The sequence below is a fragment of the Phacochoerus africanus genome, chromosome 2, assembly GCF_016906955.1.
Source record: "Phacochoerus africanus isolate WHEZ1 chromosome 2, ROS_Pafr_v1, whole genome shotgun sequence".
Lineage (NCBI taxonomy): Eukaryota > Metazoa > Chordata > Mammalia > Artiodactyla > Suidae > Phacochoerus > Phacochoerus africanus.
In genome coordinates, this window is record NC_062545.1 from 238567260 (window position 1) to 238584953 (window position 17694).

Below are 17694 nucleotides of genomic sequence, written 5' to 3' on the forward strand. Positions count from 1 at the left end.
CAGCTCTGCGAGCGCCCGCGCTGGCCTGTCCGGCCCCGCCCCCGCCCCGGGCCATGGCCCAGCCCTTGTCCCGGCCCCTGGTCCCATCCCGGTCCGGTCCTTGGCCCCCGACCCCGCCCTCTCCCCACTTCCCAAATCGGTTCCAGCTCCGGCCTGGGTCCCAGCGAATGCCCAGATCCGGGTCCCAGCTCAGGCCCCCACTCCAGTCCCAGTCCCAGTCCCAATCCCAGTCCCTGGCCTGGCTCCCGTCCCAGCCCCTGCACCTGTTTCACCTCCTTTCCCAAATCCCAGCCCAGCCCCTGTCCCAACCCCATTCTCCGTATTTACTGAAGGCGGGGGCCCAATCCCTGCCCTTGGTCCAGTCCCCATCAGAGCCCCTCCTTCCACCACATCGCTTACCCTTATACAAGCTCCAGTGCCCAGCCCAGCCCAACTCTTTACCCCAGTCTTTGTCCTCATCTCTGTGTTTACCAAAGTCTCTCCCACTACCTACCACTCTCTCTCATACCCTGCCCTTCTCCCAGCCTCGACTCAGGTCTGGGCTCCAGCTGCCATCAGCCTTACTGCTGCTGTTGCTGTTGTCTGTCCTTGGCCCAGGGGCTGGTGAGTGCAGAAGCAGGAAAGACTGAAGCAGGGATGGGGTTTTGGCAGGGAGGGGCCGACTGGAGGGATTCTGGAGAGGTGGGTCCTGGGCACCTAGATCATTGGGGAAGAAGCAGAGAGAAATAGGAAGGAGAGAAGTCTTATGTAACTGAGAGGAATGGTGAGGGTCGAAGGAGTGGTAACTGTGGGCTTGAGGCTCAGCAGGTGGCTTAGAGTCCTGAGGCCAGAGATTCCAACGTTTTCCTTCTTGGGGTCCATCCTGACTCTACTTTGACTCTTGTTTTTCCAAAAAAGTCTTGAGGGCTTTGCTCCTGCTTATGAAGTTAGATGGGGGAGACACAGTCCCTCAGCAGAGAGCCTCTAGTTCAGTGTGGGAACATCTGGCTTAAACTTTTGAGGTACTTGGCATATGTTTAAAACGAGTTTTAAAAATAACATGTAAATGGACTTGGGTTAGCTGCCATTATAATGAATTTTCTTCCGGTAATGAGTCTTTTTCCAAATAAGCTTGATTTGCTTAGGAATAATTCTTGACACTTTTAGAGCGGGGCCAAAGCTTGAGACCATTTTACAGGTGAGGAAACTGAGGCTCAGCAAGGGATCAGTTTGCCTGAGGTCTTACAGCTTGTCAGTGGCAATGCTAGGGCTAGAAAAACGTTCCCCAATTCTTGTCCCACACTAGTGTTTTGTTTTGTTTTGTTTTGTTTTGTTTTTTCACTGCAGTTTTATGCCCAATAGGAAAACAGATGCAAGTGCTGAAAGGCTCAAAGCACAACCTGTCCTCTCCCCCTCTGCCCACAAGGGGGCTTCATCCATAAACTTTCCTCATTTGCTAGTTGTCAGCCCAGGGCCACCATCCAGTGAGTGGGAAAGGGAGATATCCAGCTTCCTAGTGAGTGGAATGTGGGAGGAGGAGGGGGGCCTGGCTGTAGGAGATGTGCCATAAAGATGGTCCTATAATAAAGAGTCTTCACGACCCCACCCCCCAGCCGTTGCTGGTGGGGGGCACTTTAGATGGGCTGGAGATGTGCCATAAAGTTGGCCTTATAATAAAGACTTTTTACAGCCCCACCCTCCAGCCATTCCTGGTGGGTGGCACTTTAGATGGGCTGGAGATGTGCCTGAGGAAGCCTTTGGCCATAACAACTAGCAGCTGGGGATGGGGGCTGTGTTTCCATGAGCTCTGGGGTCCTGGTTCCATTACAGACTTGAGGGGGTCGATGTACACCAAAGGTTGCTGAGTGTACCTGAGGGGTCTGCAGGAATGCTGAGAACGTGCAGTGTGTGTATATGCTTGTGTGTTGGTAAGCGTAGGCTCATGTATGTTGTGTGGGGTGCAGGTAAGCCTGTGTGTCCTTAATGCCTGTTATTGTGTGAGGGGGGGCCACATGGTGTGGCCCAAGCATGTTCCTCTTCAGTTCTTCCTGTTCCTCCTGCAGACAGACCATTAAAGTGTCACCTGCCTAGTGGACAGTTCCTTGGTTGGAGGCAGTGTTGGGTGCCTCCCCACAACATATATAAGCAGTCCACCTACCCTCAGCCAGATTCCCTGCAGGAAGGAGCTGTGGAGGGGCTCGGTGTTGATTACCGCTCCTGGCAGATGGGGCACTCAGCAGAGGCAGAAGCCAGGTCAGTGTTTCATTTTGGGTGAGGGGGCATCCATTCTGTGGAGCCCGGTTCACAGCTTCCACCCTTGTCACCCTAGCTTCTTTGTTCATGAACTCATTGAGCAAACCCTGGGCTGACGAGGAGAGGGGGGCGATTGACAGCCACAGAGCTGTAGGAAGTTGAATGATGTGGGTTAAACCATGGTTGTCCAGAAGCAGGTGCAAGTGCTTTAGGAAGACTGTAATGAGTTTTGGAAAAGAGCACCGTCTAAAAGGGCTGCCCTGAGTGCTGCCCCTCGTCACTGGCCTGCAGGGGTGCTCTGTGACCTGTGCAGGTGATAGGTTTTGCCTGAAGAGAGGTTAGCAGGGTCACAGGACTGTGATAGAACAGTCGGTCTCAAGAAATCCTTGGGTCTTTTCCCTGGACTTATCTGACTGTGGTTGCATAACCCAGGCATGCCTTGCCATTACAGAAATGATCTTTATTCTCCTGAGTGATGTCACTAGCAGGCCAGTCTCAGCCTCTTTGTGTGTGTGTGAGAATCACCCTAGCCTTGTCTGGAAGTGCTGGTGCATCCAGGACAGGTGCCTCTCAGCCTGGTTAGGGCCTCACTGCTACTTCCCCTGGGATATGGCTCTGTAGGCGCCCCCCTGAAACTCTCCACCAAAGCTTGGAGTGAATGGGGCTGTGGATGTTGTTTCAGACATTTGCCTTCAGAACTTCTAGGTGCCTCCGCTGCTTTTTACTCCCCTTTCCTACCCCTGTTCTTGAATCACAGGGTTCTTTGTGCATGTCTGTCCATTGTTTCCTAAAGGTCATTAGCTTCTTTCACCACCAGCTCTCTTAGAGAGTCTGCCCTGGGAGCCTGGCCAACATTTCTTTCGAACACTAGCAATGGCCCGTTTGATAGCCCGTCCCTGCCTGGTACCAGTTTTGAGGAGGAGAAGCCTTTCCCTAACTCCAGCAGAGGGTGCACCAGCGCGCCTCTTTGCTGTAACAATGGTGTCCAGGCTATTCTGCTTTTGGTGTTTTTTGCCTCCTAGTTGTCACAGCCAGAGCTCCTAAGGAACCTGTCTTTCCCATCAGTTGGTTCATTTCTCTTCATCCCTCTTGGATACATTGCCACTGCGCTATGAGCGCTGCTCTGTGAGCCTTTCTGGTTCCTGAGCAGTGCTCAGCTTGCAAGGTGGCAGGGCTGCCTTGCTGACAGGGGAGAGAGATCATGTGGTCTGAACTGCACAGACTAGTACTTGGGTGTAACCATAGCCTTTCAATATGAGCACAGGCCAGTCTAGAGCCAGTAGCCTCCACCTATATAAGACGGCTCCCTGCTGGGTGACTCAAGATTGCTGAAGTTCAGTGGGGCCGACCTTGACCTGTGTTCTCTCCTTCAGCAGCCTTCCTTTCCAGGTGCCTCTTCTCTGTTCGTTCGTTCATTCGTTCCTTCCCTTTCTTTCTCTCTCTCTCTCTTTAGCTTTTTCGGGCTGCACCTGCAGCATATGGAGATTCCCAGGCTAGGGGTCCAATCGGAGCTACAGCTGCCGGCCTACACCACAGCCACAGCCACAGCAATGCAGGATCTGAGTCATGTCTGTGACCTATACCACAGCTCACGGCAATGCAGGATCCTTAACCCACTGAGCGAGGCCAGGGATCAAACCCACAACGTCATCCTTCCTAGTTGTTTCCGCTATGCCACCATGGGAACTCCCTTCTCTGTTATTTCAAATACTTCAATTTTGGAGTTATAACTCTCATCTCCGGGGTCGGGAAGACTGTCAGAATAGGCAGCACAGTGGGTATTTCCTGCTTGGCTGAAAACTCCTTTTTGGGGTCCCCCGTACCCGCTGCCCCTACTCCTGTTCTGCAGCTGCTTGCATTCCCAACCCTCTCATCCATCCTGGGGGCATCCTTCGGGGCTTCGCTGAGCAGTCAGGTTCCCTAGAGCTTTGCCTGCCATTTGGGGCCCTCTTCTATCCAGCCGGGCCACTGCGTTCATTTCACTGTCATGGCAGTCCCGGTCCCTGTGTATTTTCCCGGTAGCTGCTTACCCCAGACTTTCCTGCTCACCAGGCTCGGCTCCTAATTAACCACGATCTGGTGTCTTGGCCGTTCAGCTGCTGAGAACCACTTCGTCCCACCTCCCACCCCTGGCCAGCTCTGAATAGGAATATCCCCAAACAGTTTAGATTCCACTGGCTCACTGATTGGCTGCCTCACTGGGCCTCCCTCCGGGAAGTGCCCCCCTCTGCTGCTCCTTCTGAATCCCAGAGGCCCTGCTGACTCTCCTTCCCTCCTCTCTCCCAGGGCTCTGGTGGCGACCCGCCAGCTCCCGTCCTTGCCTCTGCCACCCAAGCAGGCCCCTTGCAGCCTCACCGCACTTTCCCCTCCCCACGGCCTCCCTGGGCCAGCATACAGACAGCTCTTGTGAACCTTCGGAGGGTTTTTTACCGCTCCTGACCACAGGGGAACAGAAAGGGGCAGAAAATAAACAAGGAAGTGTCACAGTTCCATGCTGACTCCCAAGCCCACAGGTGGAGCTCCAGGCGGCTCGGATGCCTGAGAGCCCACGCCAGCCAGCACATCCGCACACACACTATCCCCTCCACACCGTTGGGCTTGCTGAGAGGAGAACAGTGGCTCCTAAGAGGGGGCCAGCTGTGGGGTCTATAAAGGTCCTGGTTTTAGATTTAAACAGATCTAGGTTTGAAGCCTCAGTTAAGTCTAGGTTTGAGCCTCAGTTTCCTTATCTGTAAAAAGAGGTCATTTTCCCCCAAGGTCATTGTAAGGATGAAAGCAGACCACGCGGGCAGCTTGAGACCCAGTTTCTGGCTCAGAGGAGAGCATTTGTTGAGTCGGTGCTGCAGGGAGGCAGATTGGTGTGCCCGGGGCTTACTGGAAATGGCCTGTCCTACTTCGCTCCTTTCTCTTCCACCTGCTCCCCAGGAGGCCTCTTCCTGACTGACTACTCCACCTGCTCACCCCGCAAGCTGAGTCCCTTCCGCTCCTTTGCCAGCACTGAGCTCTTCCACTTCCATGTTCCCGAAGACACGTTCCTGGCTGTGTGGAACCTCATCATCTTCAAAGAGCAGGGGGGCACCTTTGGGGACCACTGCCCAGACCAAAGTGTGACCGTGTGAGTGTCTGAGTTAACCTCCTGACTGCCCCCCCCCGCCCCCCGCTTGCAACCCCAGGCCACGTTCCCAACTAAAATGTAACTTGATGACTCTCTAAGCTGACCTCCTGACCGTGACCCCTGACCCTTGATCAGATTGCAGCGTGCCTGCCTGAGGGCCTTGGCGTCTGTCTGCTGACCCTTCCTGACTGCTGTGTGACTGTGTGAGTGCCTGGGCTGACCATTTGCCCCTTACGTTCTGACCCCTGGCCTGCAACCACTTTGTCGTGTGGGTCAGTGCAAGGAATCCACTTGTTTTCCTGGCAGTGAGTGACAGTTCTCCTTTCTTTTTCCTCTTTCCCGTTACCCGCCCCATTACCTGCTTGCCTTTTTTTCCTCCCTTCTGGTCGCCCAGGTATTTCCGGTCTGGGGCACCGCCTGTCATCAACCCCCTGCACACACACTTTCCAGGGGACACGGCTGTGCCTGGGGTTTTCTCACTGACCCTCAGCTGGACTCTGCCCAACCGCACCTCTGGCATCTTTAACGTCAGCAGCCCCTTACCTGGGGACTGGTTCTTGGCTGCCCACCTTCCCCAGGCCCACGGCCACATCTCTGTCAAGGTGGGTTGATGCGGTCCGGGGCAGGAGGGGCCAGAGCTGCTTCTCCATCTCTGGGCTGCCTGGCACATCAGTCTTGTGCCAGGGTGGGCAACAGCATGAGGGTGATGGGGGTGGGGCGTAGCTAGAGGTCAGCAGATCTCCTGGTGGGCTAGAGGCTGTGATCTGCAGGAGGCCATTTGGGAGCCTTAGGAGGATATGGTGGGTCCAGGTAAGCTGGTGGGAGAGTCTAGAGTCTGCAGTCAGAAGCCTCAGCCCTGGGGAGTGGTGGCTTTCCCTATTGGAAGGTGCAGGGTGAATTGAGGTGATCAGAAGCCAGCCAGGGACTGTCAGATGCTACGGCACAAACCCAGGACTAGTCTTGTTCTATGTCCTGGTTAGTAATAGCCCTGTGGATTCTTGTAGGCTGCAGCCCAGTCCTTAGTCCATCTGGGGGGGGGGGGGGAATACATTCCTCTTCTGTCCTAATTTCAGCTTCCTATATCTTTGGAAGATGGTAAGAGAACACTCCTGGGCAGGAGAGTGTTAAAAGGAGGCTTTAAGCAACTGGTTTCCAACCTGACTGTATCCAAACATCAGCTGTGATTTCACAGAGCAGAGGTTGTTAAAGTCTCAAGTGTTTTAGGGTCCAGGTCAAGCTCCCCCTCCGTTCTGGTTTGGAGGGGAAGGACATGCTGCAGAGTTTTCCTGCCACTCCCAGGTACCGGGCAGCCTAGACCCCTTTATTATAGAGACAGGATCTAAAGGTTTCTTACTCCTGTCATTGGTGGGAAGGGAGGGGGCGATGAGGTGGCTATGTCAGAATGGGATGACCCTGTGTGTGGGGCCAGCAGTAAGGGTGAAGGACTGAATGTGAGCTGAGCAGGATTTAAAGAACAAGAAAGAACAAGAAAGCTGGTGGAGTTTGGCCATTGAGAACTGGGAAGGGCAGAAACCCCCAGTCAGGTGAAGATTTGACCCAGATCTCCCTCTCCAGGGTGAGTTCCTTGAGGGCAGTGGCTCTGGACTGTGTCAGACGCCACTCTCCTCCTCTTGCTGTAGCCCAGCGTTCAGAGGTGCTGTAATGCTTTCGAATGAGCTGAGAATTACACAGGGGCAAGTGTACGGGCACTGCTGTCGTCAGAGATGGGAACTTGGGTTGATGTCGTGTCTTGAGGCCTCAGTGATAGGCCAGTTTTTCCTGAGTGATGTTTAGGAGAACTTCCTGTCCAGGCCTGGGAGCCTCTGGGTGAGAGCGTGTTGGGAACTTGGCTGGAAGTGGCTTTGGGTTCTAGGTTCTTGACTCCCATCAGAACCAAGGGATCTTCTTCTTCTTCTTTTTTTTTTTTTTGTCTTTTTGCTATTTCTTGGGCCGCTCCCGCGGTATATGGAGGTTCCCAGGCTAGAGGTCGAATCGGAGCTGTAGCCACCAGCCTACGCCAGGGCCACAGCAACGTGGGATCCGAGCCGCGTCTGCAACCTACACCACAGCTCACGGCAACGCCGGATCGTTAACCCACTGAGCAAGGGCAGGGACCGAACCCGCAACCTCATGGTTCCTAGTCGGATTCGTTAACCACTGTGCCATGACGGGAACTCCCCAAGGGATCTTCTGATAGGAGGGAAGTCTTAGGTCTTTGGCCAGATCTCAAAGATCCTGTTCCTGATCCCAGCTCCGATCCTTGACTCTCTTCATGAGAACTGACACAGAAGACCCTTTCTGAAGTCCTGCTTTAGTTATCCAGAAACCTTTTTTTTTTTTTTCCTGTGTTTTTAGGGCTGCACCTGCGGCATATGGAGATTCCCAGGCTAGAGTTCAAATCAGAGCTACAGCTGCCGGCCTGCACCATAGCCACAGCAACTCCAGATCTGAGCCATGTCTGCGACCTACATCACAGCTCACAGCAAAGCCAGATCCATAACCCACTGAGCGAGGCCAGGGGTCAAACCTGCAGCCTCATGGTTCTTAGTTGGATTCGTTTCTTCTGCACCATGACGGGAACTCCCAGAAACCTTTTCGGTTGAACAGGAAGAACCTGACGTCTAGGCCTGGGCTGGGATTATGGGAGCTGAAGCCTTGTTAGGAGAGGTCAGAACCCAGTTTGACATGCCCATTTGCACCTAGATATAGTGAGTGGGGCCTGGGGAACTTAGAACTGCAAGCTGAAGTCCTAGCAGCAGAGATGGGCAGGGTATGGCGAGATTAGAGTGGCGAGGGCAGTTAACGGCTTGGCCTGCGAGTGGCAGCTGTGAGTGGGCCCCATGAGAGACATAGCTCTCCAGTCAGGCCTTTTCTGGGGCTTGGGGGCAGTAGTCTTCTTTGTGGTTCCTCTAAGAATGTGACTACCTTTTGGAATCTTATATGGTCCTCTAAGGATTCTTCAGTCCTCTGGTTAATTCCCTAGACCCAAACCTGTGGGTGGATTGTCCAGCGCGTTTCTCCAGGGCTCTGTCTTCTCAGCCTGCCTCTTCCTCCTATCATGTCCCTGACCTTGGTGAGGTTTGACCAACACAGGAATCTGTGTGGGTTCAGGGATACCTTGGGTGGGAACCGGAGGGTCCCAGCAATAAGACAGTAGCACTGCTCCTCAGTCTGGGGGAGGAACTCAGACCTCCCTTTAGATCTTAGTCTTCGAGCACTTGGGTTAGCCCAGGCCTTGGGTTGGATGCTAGAGACAAAGATAAATAAGATGTATATTAGGGAGATACAGGAGATCTTTTTTTTTTTTGGCCACATCCGCAGCATGCATAAGTTTCTGGGCCAGGGATTGAACTCACACCACAGTGCCGCCAGTCACAGCAGTGACAACACTGGATCCTTAACTCATTGTATCAAGAGGGAACTCCAACACAGGAGGTATTTTAACAGGACAAAGGAGAGGTGGATAACTCAGCTTGCTAGTGTGGTGGAGAGGTGGTTTCAGGAAACAGTTATGAAATGAGGCTGATGTTAAGAAGCAGGGAAGGGCATTCCAGGTGGTGGGAAGAGCATGGGCTGAAGAAGGAAGAGCTGAAGTGGTTCTGTGTCAGGCAGTTGAGGCTAGCGAGGGAGCTGACAGAGGCCAGATCATGAAGGGCCTAGAAGTTCAAACTTCGCCTGACAGTGATAGGGAGCCTTAAGAGGTTTTTTCTTTTTTTTTTTTCTTTTTCTTTCTTTTTCAGGCCACACCTGGAGCACATGGAAGTTCCCAGGCTAGGCGTCCAATCAGAGCTGCAGCTGCCAGCCTACACCACAGCCACCACAAAGCAGGATCCGAGCCGCGTCTGTGACCTACACCACAGCTCATGGCAACTCTGGATCCCTAACCCACTGAGCGAGGCCAGGGATGGAATCTGCATCCTCATGGATACTAGTTGGGTTCGTTAACCACTGAGCCACGATAGGAACTCCTGGGAGCCTTAAGAGGTTGTGAAAGGGAAGTGACTTAACCTGTTCAGGCCACTCTCCTGAGCTCTAGTCCCATACTTCTGCTGCCCTCTGAGAAGTGTCCTAACCTCCCCCAACAAGGCATTTGCCTTTATTCTCATCCCAGGTTCTGGGTTCCCCCATCCTCCTGACTCCACCCTCTTCAAGCTTGAGGTTGACTATACCCACACCTCTTAGTAACTTAAAAGTTATGGGGCTTGGTTGAATGCCCCTCCCCAAACCCTCCTCTTAGGTGGCTGCTAGAAGAGGGGTAAAGCGCTGGGCTTCTCCCTTCTGCCACTTATTCCAGCTCCAAGTTAAAAGAAAAATCTATTAAAAATGTAGGTTTAAAAAAGTACAGTCTTTGGAGTTCCCTCTGTGGCACAAGCTGGGCAGTGTCTCTGGAGCACTGGGACGGAGATTTGATCCCAGCCCAGCACAGTGGATTAAGGATCCAGTGCTGCCGCAGCTCTGGCAGAGGGTTCGGATCTGATCCCTGGCCCAGGAACTCCATATGCTGCGGGGTGGTGGGGGGGAGGGAACAACAAAAGAAAAAAAAAATACAGTATTCACTACTGTATTCCTAGCACCCAGCACAGAGCCTGGCTCATGGTGTGGATTGGCAAATTCTTGTTGCCCTTCTTCTACCATCTTCTCAAACTCATGTTGTCTAAAACTGATCTCGTTTCTCTTCCTTTCTTTTTCCCCTGCTTCCTATCAACCTCTTCTGTCTTGACCTGTGTCCTCCATCTCCCTGCCTTTCCTGTGTTGCAGCCTGTGTTCATCCTGTGGTGTCCAGCTGCCAGTCTTCCCTGAAGGGCTGACTTTTGAGTTGTGGGTAACATCTGGTGCCAGATGGCTTAGTAGGGCAAGTTCTGCAAATGCCTGGGGCACAGTTCGCCTCTAATGCTTCCTCTTCCCAGCCCCAAGATTTGAAAGTAAATGAGATCAGGTAAAATGATGAAAACAATGGTAAGGAAAGCAGGAAGCAGGCTGTGCAGAAGAGAGGATTTAGTTGAATCCACCAGCCAGGACCAAGCGTGGGTCAGTATCTCAGCTGAAGTGGTTAAAATCTGCTAACAGTCTTCCATCGGCTCTTCTTCTTCCTTCTAAATCATTTTATTTATATTTCAAATAGGTAATATATGCAGCTGGTACAACATTCGAAAGGTACAAAAGGCATACAGTGAAAAGTAAGTCTTTCTCTTCCCTTTGTCCCCTTTCAGTCCCCATGTGCCCTCTCCAGAGTTATCTAGTAACTAGCTATTACCTAGTTCCTTATCTTACCCTTTCCTTCTTCACTCATGTTCTCCCCTTGACCTTTGTGACTTGACACGACTGTCCTGGTTTTCCTCCCGCCCACTGTCCACTCCTCTGCCTCCTTTCCTGGCTTCTCCTCTGCTTGATCTATTTGTGTTGTGGTGCCCCAAAGCCTGGCCCTGGGACATTTCTCCATTCTCTTGCTAGGCGTCTCCAGCATAACTGTAAGTTCATGTCTTCCGAGCGTCTTGAGCAAGTTCTAGTGTCTTTGAATCTCAGACTTTATATCCAACAGCTTACTTGACATCTCCACTTGAATGTCTAAGACCTCTCTCAAACTTAGCAAGTATCTCTCCAAACAAAGCCAACAGTAAAAATCTCTTTAATTCCTATTTCATTTCTCCCTGCCTAAGCCTTTGGGGTCTTCTACTCAGTAAATGGCACCAGTTGCTCGAGCCCCAGATTTAAGCATCATACTTGATTCTTCTTTTCCCCACATTTCCCCACAACCAGTCCACAAGGAGAAAGTCTCATTGACTCTACTTCTGAAGCATGCCCTGATGCATCTACTGCTGTTTCCACTCTTAGCACGCCTTCCCTCAGCCTCCTGCTGGACCTCCTGCTGGACAGGAGCCTCCCAAGTGGTCTCCCTGCTTCCACGCTTACCCTCTGCCATCTGTCCAGCGCTTGTGTACTTCCATGTTGATTTGTGCTGGCTGACTGTGGTCCGGGGCTGTGTCAATCCTGGAATCTTCTCACTGAGAAGGCCACGTGTCTTTGGGCATCTTCAGTCTGTAAGCCTCATCCACAGCCTGGCACTGGCCGTCCTGATCAGGCCTTTCTCAAGAAACCCAGCCTACCCATACTATGACGGTCTAGGACTAAGCTTCTGTTCTAGCTTCTTTCAGAACACGTCTCCCTTTTGGCCCTCCTGACTTCTCAAGCTTTCTTGCTTTGGCCTGTTCCTTCCATGACCACTGACGCTGACTGAGTTTGGATTCTCTCACTTGGCTTCTGCCTCGGCAGCTCTTGAGAACCTGTTGTCTGGTGCCTTTTCTGTGGCCACATTACAGGTGACGGTTTCTGCACCTTGCGTGGTCTGCACTGACTGAATGCTTCCCTCCACAACAAGGAGGTGTTGGACATGCATGTTACACGGTTTAAGGAAGGACCACATCCTAACCAGAGAAGTCATGTCCACTGGTCCTTTAGATGGGCCAACAGCAAGCAAAACATGGAGCAAATGGTTTCTTCCCTCTGGACCGTCTACTAAGGAAATGGGCCACCCCTTCAGTGCAAGTTCCCATCCTTGGGGCTCATTCACCACAAGATTATTGTGGTGGTGATTCCTGCCTCAGGAAGTGGTGTCAATGAAATGACTTGTGAGAGTATTTCTGGTCCTTAGGGTTTGACACCAAAGATGAGGGACATCTGCTTTGGATATCAGGGATGGAGGTCTCTCAGCAACGAGTTGGGATCAGGAGCTCTCTGAAAGGACCCTGTTTGTGACACCCATTCTTTTTCATGTGTGCACGCCACACCTGTGCATGTGGAAGTTCTCCGGCCAGGGATTGAACCCACGCCACAGCAGCAACCCAAGCTGCTGCATTGTTAACTGCATTGTTAACAATTGTTAACCTATTGCGCCACAATAGAACTCCCCTTGACACCCATTCTTTAACTCAGCCAATATTTTCTAGCACCTAGTATGTGGCAGGTGGTGTGCTTGCATTGGGGACATAGTGATGCAAAAGGCACAGAAGAATTCCAGGCAGAGGATGATGAGATTTTCTGCCTGGCATCAGTCAGGGCCTCCTTGACTGGCTGGTTCCATGCCGTGGAACTCGTGGGATGTCAGAGCCTAAAATTCTTGTCCCAGAAAAAGGCTGATGGTATATCTTGGTCAGCATAGCTATATAAATGAACAGTGGCTCTAGTTTACTGGGCCATCATAAAGCCATTTGTTCAGAAGATGAGGAAAGCCTAATCAGGAGCCCCCCACCTCTGGACTGATAGGATTGAGGGCCCAGAGAGCTGCAGATGCTGCAGAAGAGGAACCAGAACTCTGGAGATGCTGGACCATCTCCCTGGAGATGCTGTGGCTGCCTGGGCCGGGTCATGTCACCTGCGTAGAGAGCCTTAGGGATTCATCCAGAAGAACAGCTCAGGGAGATGTGGCTCTTCTCCTCCAGTGACAGAAGAAACCCAGACTGAGGCAGAAGGAGCAGACAGATGTATCTGTGGGTCCCTGAGTCGGAGCCATGGGAGGGGAGACAGAAGATAGGTTTTGACTTCATAAAGGTCCGAGATGCCTCCAGCTGGGTTGATTCCTTTATTCACTTATTCATCTGTGAGATGGCACTTTACATTAGGTTCTGTGTCTGGGGGACAGCAAATAAGACCAGGTTCCTGTTCTCAAGGTGCCTGTAGTCTGGAGGTTGCCTGGAGGTATAATGGCTCTTCCCTGGGGGGTCTTAAAGCAGAGGCTGGACCAGCACTTGGGGGGAGGCAGGTGGAGAATAAAATAAAGGGGGTTCCCGTTGTGGCTCAGTGGTTAATGAATCCAACTAGGAACCATGAGGTTGCGGGTTTGATCCCTGGCCTTGCTCAGTGGGTTAAGGATCCGGCATTGCGTGAGCTGTGGTGTAGGTCGCAGATGCGGCTCAGATCTGGTGTTGCTGTGGCTGTGGTGTAGGCCAGTGTCTACAGCTCCGATTGGACCCCTAGCCTGGGAACCTCCATATGCCATGGGAGCAGCCCTAAAAAAGGTAAAAAGACAAAAAATAAAAAGAGGAAAGACAGTCTTAAAAAAAAAAAAAGAAAAGAAATTAAAAATTCTGGTTGGGGAAGGGAGGAGGTTTGGACTGGAGGCCTTTGAGGAGTTTTCCAGAGCCCAAAAAGTGCACTAAGAGGGCCCTACGTTCCTAAGGGCTTGGTGGGGGAATGGGGTGGTTTGAACTTACCTCGAGGGGCTGTGTGGGAATGCTTAGGGAGGAGGGATTGGTTTGGAGGAGGGGGCAGGCAGGGTCTGATTGTCAGGAGGGGGCTCAAACCTCAGCCAGTGCTGAGGGTCACAGCAGATCCCGCAGACTTAGGAAGGACCCAGAGCTTAGAGAGACCGCAGTCGTAGCCACAGAAGCAGGAGGGCCAGAGGAGGTTCTCCCCCCGCTGCAGGGGGCTGGTTGCCTTGCTTTAGGAGCACCTACTCTCTCTCCCCTCCAACCACCCCGCTTTTGTCTCAGGGTCTCCAGGATGAGTGTCAGTACCTCCTTCAGCCGCAGCTGATTGTCCGACGTTTGCTGGATGTTGCTGTGCTGGTGCCTGGGCGACCTTCAGAGCAAACCCTCTCCCCCCACAATCGCTCAGCCCTGTACAAGTAAGTCCAATACTCCCCCAAACCGGGCCCTTTGCATCTTCCTCCCCTGACCTCCAAAAGGGAATGAGGTTCTCTTGGCTTCTCAACCTTCCTGCTGCCCGTGCCTCTCTCTGGCTAACCTGGACTGCTGGGCCACCCAGGGCCCCCAGGGTGGCTCCCCATCTGTCTCTCTCCCAGCACAGAGGGGGAGACCTGAAAAGGTCTCCTGTTCTGTGTCCCCTCGACCCCTCCGTGACCCCTTCTTCCCAGTGTCTCCCTGTGTTGTGTCCCTCTCACCTTTCTGTACCCTGTTTTCTTACCCCCAACCTCCCCTCTGCCCAGGGTCTTTGTGCCCAGCTTCACTTACAGGGTTTCAGCACAGCTGGTGTGTGTGGGGGGCCGAGGGGCACCCGCTTGCCCCCTGACACTGCGCCTACGTCCCAAGGCCCCACCCCTGCACAACTCAAGCTCTGTGGCCTGCGGAGGTGCCTCAGTATGCCAGCTGGAGCTGGCTCTGCCCCCTTGGGGGCATTGGGTCTACGTGCGCGTGGAGACACCATCCCGAGGCCCAGGCAGGACCATCCGCTTCCAGCTATGTGTGCGGTTGCAAGGTCAGAAGCCCCCACACCTGCCCCAGCCACCCGGCCTGTGCCAATATCTGTGGGTAGGAAGAGGCAGCAGGCATGGTGGCTGTGTTCACTGGTCCTTGGCCCTATCCCTCTGACCTCTCCCATGCCACCAGGCTCCTTGGTCCCCAAAGCCCTCTCCCTTGGTGCTCTAAGTCATTGGAAGGCCTTTAGGTCCTTTTTTGGTGCCTGACTTGGGGCTAACTAAGGGACCTCATTACTCTCCTTGATCTAATCTCTGTTTCAGTGTCTGGGTATAGGCAGGGACAGCTAGGACCTCTGGGACATGGTCCTTGCCAAAGCCCTTGCAAGTCATGAGAGGGCCCATCATCTGTTTCAGCAGTGTCCTCACTGCCCTTTGGGAGAAAGCAAAGGGCCTTTGGGTCCCTCCAATGTGACATTCCATTAGCTATGACCGCTTAGGAAGCCTCTGGACCCTGTCCTGTGACTTTAGATGCAAGCCTCCAAAGGGATGTTTGATTCTAGTTCTCACCCTCCTCACCCTTTGTTAAATCCTGTGTGGCTCAGATCTGGTTTGTGGGGGTGCTGCAGGGCTGTGATGGCAGCAGGTGCCAGCTCTGATTCCCTCTGCCCCACAGAGTGCCCACAGCCCAGCCTGTCCCGTGCCCTGGTCCCCGGAGCTGCCATGAACATGCCCCAGTCGCTGGGCAACCAGCCGCTGCCCCCAGAGCCGCCATCCCTCGGGGCCCCTGCCGAGGGGCCTGGGGCCACATCCCCACCCGAGCACTGCTGGCCAGTGCGCCCGACGCTGCGCAATGAGCTGGACACCTTCTCCGTCCATTTCTACATCTTCTTTGGCCCCAGTGTGGCCCTTCCCCCTGAGCGCCCAGCCGTGTTTGCCCTGAGGCTGCTGCCAGTGCTGGACAGCGGAGGCGTCCTCAGCCTGGAGCTCCAGCTCAATGTGGTACTCAATGTGGAGAGCGGGGAGGTGGGCGGGGTGGGGGTTGCCCTATGAGGGAACCCAAAGCAGAAGGTGTCAGGGGTGAAGGGGCCCTTGCCTCCTCCAGGAAGCCTATCCAGGTTGCTTTCACCCAGTTTTATGGTTAGAGACCGTGCCTCAGCCCACTTCTGGTCAACAAACATGCCCTGAGTATTTACTACAAATGGGCTGGGTCAGCCAGGGCAGCTCAGAGTGGTCCAGACTTTTGCAGTTTTATAGGCTTGCCTGCCACTCACTAAGGGCACCTCTCTATGGCAGGTATTCACTTTTTCTTGCGTATCTCCTGTGATGAGGAGCTTACCACCTCTTGAGGCCATGGAGTCCGTATTTATTCAACTCTGATCGCTAGAGGCATTCTTGGCATTCCATCAGTCTGCCTCCATGATTTTTACCCACTAATCTTTGCTTTGCCTCAGAAGCTATACCCAGTAGTCTACCCTTGTCCTGTATTTTTTTTTCCCCTTCAAATTAATAGACTTTATTTTTTAGAGCAGATTTAGGCTCACAGAAAATTGAGGAAAGTACAGAGAGTTCCCCTCTTTCCCCACAGTTTCCCCTATTACTCACATCTTGCATTAAGTGTGGTACATTTGTTGGATCCCTTTCCAGTTTTAGCAGCGTTTTTCAGATGCCTCTCAACCTCACCAAAGCTGAACAACCTCAGCGTCTTAGACTTCTCAGCCTCCGCTGTCTCCTCTGGTCATACTTCTGGTCATCATGCCACTGAAATGAATGATTTGAGGTGGTCTGAGCCAGGTGGGAGGCAGCGTTTGTGCAGCCTGAGATCAAGTGACCTCTTTCAGCTGCTGCCTCACCCTGTGAGGATCACCTGAGGCTTACGGTGAACAAAGGCCTCTGGATCTTTTTCCTTGTCTTCCTTTTTTCCTTCAAAACATTTGTATACATTTCCTTTTTTTATTATCTGAATAGCAGGATCACATATAAAAGCTTTGGAAAATAGAGGAAGATATCCCTGTAACACAGCTGCTTAGCTTTTTGGTATATGTCTCCTAGTCCTTATCCACATTAACTGCTGTGTTTATCTAGTTGTAACTAAGGAGCATGCACATTTTCATGCCCTCGGCTTGGTTCATATGAACTGCTGCCAACTCCTATCTTGTATTTTTGCAGTACACTTTTTAACCTGAGTGGAAGAATTTATGTCCATCTTTGAGGCGTTGCCTAACATTGGTTTGGATCTTGGGTCTTCACTACTTTGTGTAATTCATACCCTTGAAAAGCTAGCCTTCTGTATACCTCTTAGTTATTATTTTTAGCACTGAATAAGACTGGGCTAAGGGCAGAGCCTTGTGTCAGTTCATTGGCAACTGTCTTGGGTTGGCGTGGATCTAATACTTTATCTCCTGTTCCCTCAGCCAAGAACCCTTTTAACTCTGCTAATCCCCAGCTCTAGGGCAGGGACCATTTTCCTATCAGCCCGTCTAAGACCTGTTCTGTGGCTTGAGGTGGTATTTTATGGGACATGACTCAGAAGTTTCTAGTGGTCCTGCTGGTCAGGACAGAGCTGATTGTTCAACCTCAGGATGTTCCTTATTTTCATACTCAAATTCTGGCTAAGACTGTGTATATTTTATATTTGCTTATTGCCATGCTTTTGGGCAATGACAATGAAGCCTTGATTTGACCTTGTAGAGCCTATGTCAGAGACCAGCCCTATCCTTACTTGCTCTTCCTCAGTATCCTGAGAGGAGAGACCCAGACCCCCAGCTGCCTTGCCTTGTTCCTGTCCCTCTCTGCAGTCTTGTCCATTTTCTCTGAAGGGTATCTGCTTACACTCCAGCCATCTGCGTGCTGTGACACTGCTAAACACCTCAGATGCTCTGTTATATTTATTCTAAAAGGTATATTGGCATGTCTACTCTGATCTTTCCCCCCAAGTATTTTGATTTCTTTCACTTGGATCAGGAACTGGACATTTGGCTCAGAAAACTGCATACCTAGAGGGCAGTTTTTTCTTTGGCTCCCACCAGAATGCCTTTTGCTGAATAATGCTTTGGCATCTTGCCCTAAACTTGCATTGAGGGAAGTTATGAAGAACTTATATGAAATTCACTCTCAGCAAAGGACAGGAGGCAGGGCAGCACATAGTGCTTCTTTGATGTGAAGTTAACTGTGAGCCCCCCCTTTGGGTGCAGTGCTT

The 17694-nt window shown here is 52.2% G+C and overlaps 1 protein-coding gene across 2 annotated transcripts in view; it reads left to right on the forward strand.

Annotated features, from left to right (window-relative positions):
- Window positions 1-20: 20 nt before the first annotated feature.
- The window catches only part of TMEM8B (transmembrane protein 8B), a 33137-nt gene continuing 15463 nt past the window's right edge, over window positions 21-17694 (forward strand). For both annotated transcript variants that reach the window (XM_047767907.1, XM_047767906.1), the window contains exons 1-6: window positions 21-603; window positions 5158-5347; window positions 5742-5949; window positions 13834-13967; window positions 14289-14557; window positions 15172-15497. In XM_047767907.1, the coding sequence (XP_047623863.1) occupies window positions 54-603; window positions 5158-5347; window positions 5742-5949; window positions 13834-13967; window positions 14289-14557; window positions 15172-15497 (1677 nt within the window). In that variant the 5' untranslated portion in view covers window positions 21-53. The remainder of the gene's footprint in view (window positions 604-5157; window positions 5348-5741; window positions 5950-13833; window positions 13968-14288; window positions 14558-15171; window positions 15498-17694) is intronic.